At 42.0% G+C, this 13173-nt stretch overlaps 1 protein-coding gene across 2 annotated transcripts in view; it reads left to right on the top strand.

The window, feature by feature from the left end:
• The first annotated feature begins 4446 nt into the window (after positions 1 to 4446).
• Positions 4447 to 13173, top strand: part of ssh1b (slingshot protein phosphatase 1b) — a 28847-nt gene continuing 20120 nt past the window's right edge. The window contains exons 1-2 of one of the 2 annotated variants that reach the window (XM_083793728.1): positions 4447 to 4747; positions 10293 to 10330. In XM_083793728.1, coding sequence (XP_083649854.1) covers positions 4667 to 4747; positions 10293 to 10330 — 119 coding nt within the window. In that variant the 5' untranslated portion in view covers positions 4447 to 4666. Of the gene's footprint in view, positions 4748 to 7796; positions 7849 to 10292; positions 10331 to 13173 lie in introns of those variants that run through there. The other variant, XM_083793729.1, reaches the window with a different exon arrangement.

The raw sequence follows: 13173 nt of genomic DNA, 5'->3' as shown, positions 1-13173 counted from the left end.
GGTCAGTATCAGGTCATCTTACATTAATTACTGCTTCCAGACAGCGACAGGCACGACATGACATGAGAGACCATACTGGAAAAATCATTGTCATTAAGAAGATGCAGTCCATTATGCAAATAGTCATGGTTTTCTCTGGGCTTAAGTTATCGTTGAATCATTCAACAGTCAACAGTGAAATAGAGGATCACTTGAAATGAACAGTGAAGCAGCACACGCACATGCACACACACACACACACACACACACACACACACACACACACACACACACACACACACACACACACACACACACACAAACACTGGGACGTATCCTCAGTGATGTATCCTGAGATGAACGGGGTTTCGGGTCTACAAACATCATACCCCTCACTCAGGCGACCCAGCCGGGGTTGATCAAATCCCGACTTACATCCCAGTAGCTACCCTCGATCAGTCCATCAGGGAATGAGCAAGGCCACACAATCCGTTGCTCCAGAACTACTCTGCCGGGACTGGGAGAACCACATTCTGGCACGTGGAAGGACTAGGCTCTGTGGGTTGACTCCTGTCCAGGCCCCTCCTACATCTCACCAGGTCCACTCCTGCTCTCACAGGGCCCAGGACCTGTGCATTGCACCAGACTCCCAGCACAGGCACGCCATTCAGGAGTGGTGGATTATAATGGCCCTCAAGGCCTCACTGAGGTTTGTTGGGCTTCCTCCTCACGGAGGACACAGTCTGGGGCGCTAACCCATACTGCTCACCCAGGTGCCGTCTACATAACGGCTGTCACCCGTCTCTCCGGTGGTCACCAGACTATACCCGGTTGTCACATAGTCTATTCCTATGAGTCACTATAAATAGAATAGAACTATAACTAAAAATACATCGCATGGATGCACCTGGGCCGTATCCTCAGTGATGTATCCTGAGGTCAACGGGGTTTCCAACATCATACCCCTCACTCAGGCGACCCAGCCGGGGTTGATCAAATCAAATGATATAGTAATATATTATTATATAATTTATATCAATACATTTCATACACTATTAAGGCAGCCGGCAGTTCCACGCGCTGCACAAGGTGCCCTTTTTTCACTTGAGCACCTGCCCCTCAAAATGTCTGTGCAGGCCACTGGTGGCCCCTCTGTCTGTTTCCTTTAGAACAGCCAAGAATGTAGCGATGAGAACTGCATAATCTTAAAGTGTCCAGTTTATTAATGGAAAATAAATTGTCTCAAATAAGTTACGTGTTTGTTTTTCAAACTGATTTTATTTCATTCTTACATAATGCAAATGAAAACAAACCTGAACCATTAGGTTAGAGACTTTAGTTTTTCACGTATAAGTCATGAACCTTGTCAAAATTACTTTGGTGTCTGGGACAGTGGGACTACAAATGCTTGAAATTAACACAGTAAACTTTGACAGTGTACAAGCTGGTGCATCACAGGATATCCAAATAAATATTCAGAGGCCAGATTAGTCAACTAAACAACTAAACTTTCAACTAATCCTTTATTCATGTGAACAAATAGACCGCTGTGAGTGACCAGTGCATGGGAACCAAGATGCACTGATGCTACTGTCCCACTTGTGGTGACTTTGATGTTGCAGCTGCAGCTGTACCCTTTATCTGTGAACATTAGCTTATGATGCTAATTGTATTTTAACAAATTCAGGTCTACTTGACGTTGGTGTATCCTTTAGCTATTTAAATGAACATGCCCTATACCTGTCCTAATTGCAACACATTCAATGTTTTTCATAAATGTATCCATCCTACGCACATATGAAAATAAGATTTCTATCCCTACAGTCACAATATTTTGCCATTCAACAAGATAAACAACCTACCTTTGAGGATTTATACATTGTTATTCTGGTCAGGTGTACCGTAAATCAAATCTGGTGAAGTTTTCTCCTGCTCTGTCCAGTCAAAGTCAGGTCCAGGTTTTTCTGATGATTATGTTCAAAGTCAGAGCTTGTAGGACAACTGAGGACAGAATAGATTCTTGGTAAGGACTGGGTATCTGATGAGAGAGAGGGAGGGGGGCAGAGAGGTTCATCATAGCACGTGAATGTACGTATAATCCCACAATGCAATAGCCTCTGCTTGTGTCCTAATTTCCAACATTTTTTATAGGTTATCCTCATTCTTTTTTGCAGGACTGCAGAAGCGAGACAGCTTCTAGCAGTTACAGTCAAATCCCTGGTGTAGAGAACAGTATTCTTTAGACACCCATCTGCGTTGCACACAAATCTTGACCTGTCCAACTATAGAATCATTTTTTTTCTATCTACAGTATACAACTCCAGGAATTTGTGCGTGCGTGCGTGCGTGCGTGCGTGCGTGCGTGCGTGCGTGCATGCATCTGTCTGTCTGTCTGTCCTTTATGCCCAAATAAGGAGATTCTCCCAAGTTGGTGCGTCTTTCTGATGTCACAATACAGATTTTTTGAGGGGCGTTAGCCCCTCCTATGCCCAGCTTTGTGTGTCTGTGATGATGATGTATGATGGTAAATGCACCCCTAACTTTACACGAGTGTGATCTTTGAGGGACGATAGCCCTACCTATGTCCAGCTTTTGGTGTATGTAACCCAAATTTTGTCCCAACACAAACATTAAATGCCATTGACAAATTATGAATAGACAATTTTGAGTGTTTTTAAACACAAACATTGAATACGAAGGTGAGGACGGAAATTCTGATTGGTCGGAATGAGATCATGTATGATGATGTACGATGATAAGAGCGCCCCTCACTTCACATGGGATGGGTGTGATTATTTTTGTACAGTAGAGTACTCAAGTACAACCCTAATGGAGACTGGATCATGCATGCTGTACTGAAGAAGACATTGAAAACATGACCTCGCTCTGAAAATGTTTACTGAGCTAAGTAATCAAGTGAGTTGGTTCATTTTCCCAATGACTTAAATATAGAACCTGTATACTCTTTTTGCAGTCAGTGGAGTTGCCCCTTACTGGTCACTACAATGCAGGATTAAAGACACTTTGACATATCACCTTCATTTTTCAGGCTGGAACCTTTCTGCATATATTCATTCATATAATTCTAACCATAGTGCAATACACACTCATCATAGTTATTATAACCATGTCATTCTTCCTTATACTGACATTTGTTTCTCCATTTAAATCCACAATCAGTTATCCAGATATCAGGTAACAGGTAACAAAATAGTGCCCCTGACAATGGAATTAGAACACCACCTACTGTCAGCTTCTGGATACAACAACTTGTCCCTTGGTTATTATTATTTACTTATTTTTAGATATCATGATTTAATCTTTAACTTATCTAAATGTTGTTGGTTAATGGACAATAAATTACAATTCACTTGAAATACTCATATCAAAAATAAATACACATATTTTATTCTATTTTTAATTTCTGGAATTTATGGTGCTGGAAAAAGAAAAATTATGCAAGTGATGTGTGTCATCTTCATCTTCATAATGGTTTGACCATAGACTGCTCAAGAATCTCTAGCCTATACGTATTTGACACTGTCAGTGAATTGTGTCTTCATCCAAGGCAATAAAAGACAATTCTGCTGAGGTAAACAGGACGGTCAGGACCCGACCAGGACAGGCCAAGAGTCAGATGGTAACACCACACAATTCATGGTGGGAGACAATCAACCAGATATCATCATTATCCATGCACCTACACAGATACATAATTAATAATGGATTGACGATTTAGGTCTCTGAGTCTTAAAGGGATATTTCACTTACAAACATGTTTGACGTCATTTTTATCATCTACTCAGGCTTTTGTGATCGCCTGAGTAGATGATAGTTTTTAAGCCAGAGTAGACAAAATGACCCAAACATGTTTTCATGTGAAATATTTAGTGCCTAAACTTTAAACTGCTAAGACAAAAGTCACAAAAGTCTACCAGAACACACATTACTGTAGGCCTATTTAATGTATTATTCCTTGTTGTTAAAGGAATAGTTCACCTAAAAATCACTCTGCCAGTCATCAAATTATTGGTTTAGGAATGTGACAAAAACTAAAAATCTCCATGAATACAGGGCTTCGTGCCATAGGGTGTGTAATTCTAATTTGTCAACTACTCCTTTAAATGCTAAATTATACGTCTAGTATTATTTGCATATTTGCAAGTGTAAGAATGATTCAATTACATTTTATTTTTGCATTTCATATTGGACAGTAGCATCATTTCATTGTTGTTAACATTTGGGAATGCCTATTCTGGCCAGAGTCACCTTGACAACATTGGCCCAATGACAGCTCACAAGCAAACTGGGCCAGCCAATCACAAGCAGTCGGGCAAAGCTGCATGTCATTTGTGCTCTAGTCTGCATGCAACCTGCACCGTGTTTTGTTTGTCTACTCTGCTGCACGCACGCCTATATGGCTATGCAAATGAAGAACAATTCAAATGCCTGCTTTCGTTCGTGACCATTCCAAAAACCGCGGATAGGACGTGGTTTGTTTCAATCTGGGGATATCTGAGTTCCGGGAGAGACAGATGATTAAAGATGTGATCCCGACGAGGAAGAATCTTCCCTCCCTAGTGACAGAGACAATCTCGGCACATCTTCCCAGATAGGCGCCCCCTCCTCCTCGTCCTCCTCCCCCTCCAAGGACTCCCCTCCTCAGTCACTCTTGACTCCGGCCACCATGGCCCTGGTTACTCTGCAGCGCTCACCCACTCCCAGTGCAGCATCCTCGGCGAGCACGGCCACCACCAATGCGGGGGAGGTAAGTGCACACTAGCGGCGGTCTGTACAGTACGGGGTCCGACAGGGGTCTGTTTGTGTTGCGTAGACTAGAGGAGGCAGGAGGGAACACTGGAGGAGTGTGGCTGCTATTTCAGATTCCAGTGCCCGGGACATTTGACGAACCAGTTGAGTTGTATTTTGATCGATATTTATCATTTAAACCTGCACAGGCTCAGGCTTTGCTGCTATAGCCTATCGTTAGCTCAGCTGGCTCAGCTGTGATAGTTAGCTTGTACCACCAGGCAGCAGCAGTGAAATGCTTTCCAATACCATCTTAATAAAAACCCCATGTTGTTGTGGGGATTGATTTAGCTAACGTGACAAAAGTGTTTCAAACATTGCTGCGACCGTGGTACTGCGCCCTCCGTTTATTATTTGCAACATAGGCCCTCTTTGAGTGTGTGTGAGAAGTTGGCATCCGTTGTTGTGGCGTGGCATCATCATCACATCGTTCAGTTAACACAGCAACAGCGTCCAACACACCAGTATGTGGAAATGACCGACAGCGCTCGCAGGGTGACGTAATCTCGGTAGATGGTAGCGCCCTTCTGCTGAATAGCGGTCTGCTGCCGCTTGGTCTAATAATGACTCAACTTTCTGCATCGTGATGCTTTCATATTAGATGGAGGATCATAACACTAGCGTAATATTTCCAGTAGAGAGCGCTCACTCGCTTTGCTGATTTCTATTAACCTTATTTTCCACCTATCTCGCGCAATATTGTTGTATTCAGGTCTCTGTTCATTTCTAGGATACTGACAGTTCCTAAAGCGCATGCTTAACTCTAACGCTATGGACCAGAGGGAGCTATAGGCTAAGGACATTCTGGCAAGCTATAATATGTCACTCACACACAGTACACAGACATGCACATGATCATGTCATACAAAAGTGAGGGCCATGCTAAAATTACATTGTGGATTACATTTGATTAACAATTTCACCCCAAAAGTGCTTTCTTATAAAGTCCTACAAAATAATAAATAAGATAATTACTGCTATATGCTACCTGCATGCCTACCTCAGTCATGACTCATGACATTAATTCAAGCCAAAACAAAGTTGTGTCTCACATATTTTTCTGACACAAATAGTTACTCCGCAAACTCTGTAACCGAATGGTGACAACTCAATATTCATCAAGCTTTAAAACAAGCAAAACAATTTTGTATATGTGTAAAATAATAAATATAATGGGCTTGCGTCTCCCAGCTTGCCTCGACTTTGCTATGACGTGATACATATATAACACATTGATCTCTTTCAACCTGGTGTCCCTCTTCGTTTTTTACATTTTCTCCCACAGCTCCTTTCCCAGTCCTCCCCACCCACCCACCATCTTTCCCCACGAGGCCAGACATACAAACAACATACAAACACAGGTATAAAAAACAAGAATTTGAGTACAAAGCAATATACACAACATACAGTATATACAGGTATAAAACCAATAGGTAGAAGATACAAAGAAAGGGATCACATGGTTATGGTTAATAAACAACTTCAATGGGGGTAAGATTAACAATAATACAAACAGGTAAGTGGATTGGCTTTTTTCACCACTTGACACTGTTGTACAACCACATGGTGGACAAAACATTTGAAGATTTTCTATCAACTTAAAATACCCAAGCTCACGTTGCATAGTGCAGTCACTGCAGTGGTTCTCAAACGATTTCATGTCAAGGACCCGCAAATTGGCACTTATTAGCCCACTAACCCCCATTTGAAAAGATATGCCAGGGACCCCCATAAGAGAAGATTTTATGCCTCTGGCATTGATTCTCAACCATTTTCCCATAATTTCAAGGATCCACGGTTTGACGTACCCCCATTTAATTGCATTTCTACCTCATGGAACTGCAATTTATATTGTAAAAATCCCACCAGTGTGAACCGAGTGGTGCAACTCCCGTCTATTGGTTCTCTAATTTTACTCGTCTACATACAGTATGACGTACGTAAATTCTCCATTCATTGTCAATCATCTCAAAATAATCTTGAGTTAAATACAGCTTTGAGGGTGTTCACTTTGTCAGCAATAGGGCTGCCATAAGTCTCACGACCATGTCCATGACATAGTTAATTGTCACACAAATAATTGTGATTAATGACTTAATTGTGTTTTTGGCATTATAATAATAAATGTATTTGTTCTTTTTTAGGCTTTAAAACAATTGCACAGGGTTTATGGATAGGACAAATGACTTAAATAAATATAACAAATATTCAAAGCCTATTACTGTATATTCTTAGCTCCATCTCGAAAGTGATGGAAAAAATTGTCTATGAACAGGTTGAAAAGTATCTTGCCACAAAAAAAAAAGTATGAATTCCAATCAGGTTTCAGAACATCCCACTCCACTGACACATGCCTCCTCTAACAAGAGGTGGATGCTGACAAATACTGCGGCATGGTCATGCTGGACCTCCAAAAGGCTTTTGACACTGAACGAGTCCATACTGGTAAACAAGCTGAAAGCAATTGGTTTTGATAGCACATCAGTGAGCTGGATACAATCCTACCTGGAGGGGAGAGAACAGATGGTGGAGGTGAACGGAACACTGTCTCCCCCCCCCCCCCACCCCCTCTCAGTGAGCTGTGGTGTTCCACAAGGAAGCATACTAGGGCCTTTACTGTTCCTAATATATGTTAACGACATGACATCAGCTTGTGACTGCAACTTGTTCCTGTTCGCAGACGACTAAGCACTGCTGGTCTCGGACAGGAACAAGCTGCAGGTTGAAAAGGCCCTCAACTCTGAGCTCGGTAGAATCTGCACCTGGCTCGCTGATAACAAACTATCTCTAAACCTATGGCAGCCTGTGCTCACTCTACCCATCCATCAACTGTTTCTTCTTTGAATTGAGGAAAATAATAATTTCTCAAGTATTACCCCCCATAGTAGACTATGCCGACATTGTATATCAAAACACCACAGATACTCTCCTCAAGCCACTTAACGTACTATGCAACTCCCTGTGCAGTAGTTCTAAGATGCCCATACAGAACCCACCACTGCCAACTGTACAGCTCACTTGACTGGCTGCAGCCTATAAGGCTAGAAGGCAACACCACTGGTACCTATTCATTTTTAAATGCGTCCACTTCAACTGCCCTTCATACCTAAAACAGTCTCTGAAACCACACAACATCCCTATCTTATGGTTCCCAACAGAATATATTCAGAATCTGGACGCAGGTCATTCCACTACAAAGCCCCATCTGACTGGAATAAAATCTCCCGCTTCCACTCAGATCAATTACCTCTCTAGGCCGCTTCAGGACTTCCCTGTATTTACATCTTCAAACAACCTGTTCATGCTTCTAATACTGCTTGCTCACATGTTTACCTCTAACTTTGAGACAGGTTATAGTACCGTTTTCCCCATTATTCCCATATATAAACGAGTCGGGGTCAGGGATGGGGGGTGGGAGAAAGGGAGCAAGCGAACTGTATGTTATGTTATGTTGTTCTATTTTATTTTATGTTGCACCTATGTGTACCTGCATTGCTGTAATGTTTTACGTACAGTATAGGACCCGCTCTAAAACGAGATGCTGCATCTCAAGGGGCCATCCTCTCAATAGAATTCTGACACTCCCCAAACCCACCTCACCCCTGCCCACATTGATAGGCTGGAATGGCTTAGGGTTGATGACAGAGTCAACTTCTTGCAATGGGTCTGGTCCACAAGATTCGATACACCACCTAAATACTTCCTTAATGTCAATGATGTCCACACCCACAACACCAGAGGGAATTCAACTAACCATGTTCAACCCAGATTCTGCACTAACAAGGGACTAAATTAATTTCGCTCCTATGCCACCAAAATGTGGAACGCCCTACCAACAGTCATTACGACATGCAAATCCCTTGACTCCTTCAAAACCGCCCCTCAAAGAGCACCTACGGACGGCTGCAATTCGAAACTGGCCCCCGTAAAATCTGAATCCCCCACCCACCCCTTTTTCCCCTCACTGTATACGTTTCTTTTCCCTTTTTTTGGTATTCGGTTTCGGCCAATAATTTCCCTTTCGGTGCATCCCTAATATTCATACGTCTCTAATTGTTTTGATACTGGGCCCTATTGTAAATAGTGGGCCCTATTGTGTAATGCTTAGTTTATGGTGTTGTCCACTCACAGTTAACAGTTGTTGTATTGAGTTGCACTTGAAATGTAATTCTGCAAACTGACATTGACAGGTACCAGTAATCAAAATAAATGTATTATGGCCAATATTTATTATACATCAACAAAAAAAAAATCAAATTTTATTTAAAATGTTTTGCCCTTAAATGGCCAAAATAAGGATGCCAGGGTGAAATTGGTTTAAAGAGCGTTGACAGACCGTTACGCAAAAATATGACATTTCTGCTAATTAAATCTCATCTAGCTGTTTTTATACAGACTAGGAATGGAAGTGATTCTAACATTTATACAAAACAATTGCTATTAGTTCACAATAATTGTGATCAGGCAATTATGTAATTATTGCGACAGATCTAGTCACCATATAGGCTACCCATCTCCTGTGCTGCTGAGCATGCATGTTGTCGACTGACACTCCATTTGAAATATGGCCACAGTTGCGTTCACACATCTGGCTCACCTACTGTCATTCTACTTACAGTAGTAACTGTGAACAGGGTGAGACTTTGGGTGAGACAGAGTGTGTTGGGAGAGTGCTGCTGAAAAAGAGTATTATTGCCAGGGTCTAAACAGTCTTATTATTTACACATGTCTGCGTGAAATGACATTCCATGTTTGTACAATGCTAACGCATAAAGGGTTTATAATGAAAAGTTGTGTTTATTTTGTGCATCAAAATCGTTAGCTGTTTCTCCAGAACAGAGCTTGCACTATTCCTGTGCTGTGACTCGACTTTAGATTCTGACCTAGATGCTACAAAATGCTGATCTTGCTGAACAACTGAACATGGTGAATGTCCCTAGAGATTAGGGACTATTTTGCTTGTTAACTGACACCAAGATCTCAAAGCAGAGGATTCTCATTGGCATTCTTCATTACACTATAGCAACTCTTTAGGTTACTGTGGATTTAGGGCTAGGAAATATATTGATTTGATGATTGAGACTAGATATTATCAGAGATGTTGAATATCATAATGGCGTAAGTGTTGTCTTTTCAACGATGATGAAGTTTGCTATTTTGTAAATGATTGAAGAATTCATGAATAATGATATTATTGCCACAATATCGATATCAAAAATATTTGGTCAAAAAATGTGGTCAAAAATATTGTGATGTCATGTATTGAGAAACTGACAGCAAAGGGTCAATGAGAGGTCATATGTGTCCTAGGATCTGCGACACATTAATTATGAATGACTGAAGGACATTTGTCGTTTGTCTTTATCCTGTGTTGAATGGAAGGCTGCAAATGTATATTATCCAGTTTAGATGATGGAAAGAAGGTGTTTTCATCAACAAATTATCAACCAAGTAAATAATCAAGGAAGCGTTGTACATCATGTCTGTCTTCTTCTTGCTTTCAGGATTTTGCAAGTGATGATGACCGGAAAAATAATCAGAGGTAAGCTGAGCTCTTAATACCTTTTCTTAAAAAAAGAAAAACGGTAGGCTAATTCAGTATAGTTTACTAAGCAGTCTAGAAAGCCTCCAAAGAGTCTCATGAGAGAAAATATAATTAGAATTGTATGGGAGATTGTACTGCAACTTAGGCAAGGAATAGTATACATTTAGTATAAATTACATGACAAGGAAATGTATTGAGTGTGTTTTCCCATGGCTATTTTCTGAGCCCCCTGACCCCAGTAATGATAATAAAATGTCAGGCATAATAAAATATAAAGTGCAGTAAACTATGCCTAAACCTAACACAACCTTATTCCTAATCTTAACCTCAGTAAAACTATGCCTAACCTAAACTAATAGCCTTATTTCTAACCTATCCTGTGTAAAACAAATACAAGAACCGCTGGAAGTGTGTTTTGGAGAGAGCCTTCTGATTACCTCAGTAAGCTGCCCCAAAATCAAGTCCTGACTTACGTCCCAGTAGCTACCCTCGATAAGTCCCATTAGGGAAAAACCAGGGCCACACAATCCGTTCCTCCTGAACTACTCTGCCGGGACTGGGAGGTACCATTCTGGCACATGGAAGGACTAGGCTCTGTGGGTTGACTCCTGTCCGGGCCCCTCCTACGTCTCACCAGGTCCACTCCTGCTCTCACCAGGTCAGGCCCTGTGCGTTGCACCAGACTCCCAGCACCAGGCACTTTATTCAGGAATGGTGGATTCTCAAGCCGCAACGGTTCCGCAGGCTCCACCTTTCCCTTGGTGGTGCCGCAGACTCCGCTTGAGGCTTGCATGGCCCTCCTAAAGGCCTCACCGTGGGTTTGTTGGGCTTCTTCCTCACGGAAGACACAGGCTGGGGCGCTAACCCATACTGCTCCCGGGTGCCGTCTAATTTCCGGCTGCCACCCGTCGGGTGCGTGGTGGACAAACCACTGATGAGCAGGTCGTCAATTCTAGAGTACTGCTCCAGCTCATCAATTCGTCGCTCCAATTCAGTTATTTTTGTGTCCTTCGCTTTGTTTTCCTGCTTAAGCAGCCTGATTTCCTCCAATAACCCCACCAACTTCGTTTGTTGTTTTGCCACCTCGCTAGGTTCGGCGGACAAATAGCCTAAGGACTTCTTTATGTCCTCAAGCTCATCCACTTTCTAAAGGCCTATTCATAGTCTGGTTTTTCGGTGGTGAGGTGACCACCGCTCCGGTGGTGAGCTGACCACCGGAGCTGAAATAACGTTGAGCGGTGGTGAGTAAAAACAGAGAGAAGGGCTGGAGCGGTGGCGGTGGTTTGCTCTTCACCGCGGCTCGTGACATCATGTTGTAGTTCGGTGGTCACCTAACCACCGAAAATACAGACTATGTATGAGCCTTTAGGAGGCATCTTGAGTGAGGAGAGTTATTATCTGATTTAGATTATTTGCAAATGCAATAAAGCAAGAAAGGCACGCAAAGTTTGTCACGCTCAGAGCTAACGCTCGATGACACGTAGTCCTGCCTGAAGCACCAGCCGGAAGTCAGTCACGTGACACGTATCTTGGAACAACAGCTTGGCTCCCAGACAGCATGCAGTGAAACAGCCTGGATCCCAAACCAAAACCAAAAACAGATGATTAATGTCTACACAAGAGATGTTTGTGTTGGCGTGGCATGGCATTGTTTTATTTCTGTTCTTTATTCACCTTTACTTTTAATAAGACCTTTGTGAAAGTGATTTCATAGTTTATTATTATTATTATTAGTGGTAGTGATAGTGGGATCCTCTGTTGTTATTGATTGTTTCACAGTGGAAACTCTGCAGAGTTAAATAAGAATATGATTTTTAGATGTAAATAAACATAAATCAAAGTTTTGGCTGGAGATTATGATGTTGGTCATGCTTTTTAAGGCTGTAACAGTATGCCAGGTGAAGGCAACCTTTTACGTTTTAGGTCATGAGATCTTCAGTTTTTCATAAAGATGCCTTGCCATCCATTTTCTCCACCACAAAAATGTCCAATGTTATTCTGTTCGCCTAGATAACAGAAGGCTGGGCGTGTCAGTCTCTTTCTTAAAATCAGCAAACAAATAGTCGACAGCAGTAAGAAATCAAATGGCTCCTTGAATATATTGAAGTTTGGCAAGAATGTGAATACCAAAAGAGGAATGGATGGATACAAATTCAGAATATTTTTCTTAGGCGGGCTCACACATGACACTGACCAGCTGCTTGTCTTCTTCTTGGCCCTGAGGATCCAGTGACGTCAGACAGCAAGTCTGACTCCAAGGGCCATATGGTATCAGTCAGGCAGAAACCTGATCCACATTTTACCCTCCATAGGGCCTTGGTTCTCACAATGTTCTCCGGGAGAAAACTCCTTCACAACAGGCTTAAGTTATGCAACAGCCAGGAGCAGTGTTGACCTCATGACTGGAAGTGTGTGCGTGCATTCCACTGACTATATACAGCATGAACACTTACAAATGTGAATACAAAATAGAACATCTCCATTTCCCATGACAATTGTCTTTTAGAATAAAGGTAGCCTTGTTTATCTTCATGTCAATTGACATACAGTATACTGTATACCACAGTTACAAGTTATTATGACCTTTCATTATGATTGGCTGAGAGACATTATAATGACTGTTAACTCCTGATAACAGCACTCAGGAAGCTGCAGTATAATTGCTGTAGTATACTCAAGGTCACGGTATACTGTGACAGTGCATGGCACTGGTGTGCTGATCTACTTGACTCTGCCTTCAACTTCATGCCTATGACCACAGTACACCAGTGCCAATATTTCACAGTATATCCCTTCGTCTTGTTTCTTATTGCTCAAGCAGAACTGTGTCTTATACAGCA

This window comes from Protomyctophum parallelum, assembly GCF_964188405.1.
Source record: "Protomyctophum parallelum genome assembly, chromosome: 21".
NCBI lineage: Eukaryota > Metazoa > Chordata > Actinopteri > Myctophiformes > Myctophidae > Protomyctophum > Protomyctophum parallelum.
The sequence above is the reverse complement of the archived record's forward strand: the minus strand, read 5'-3'. Positions and strand labels throughout refer to the sequence as shown.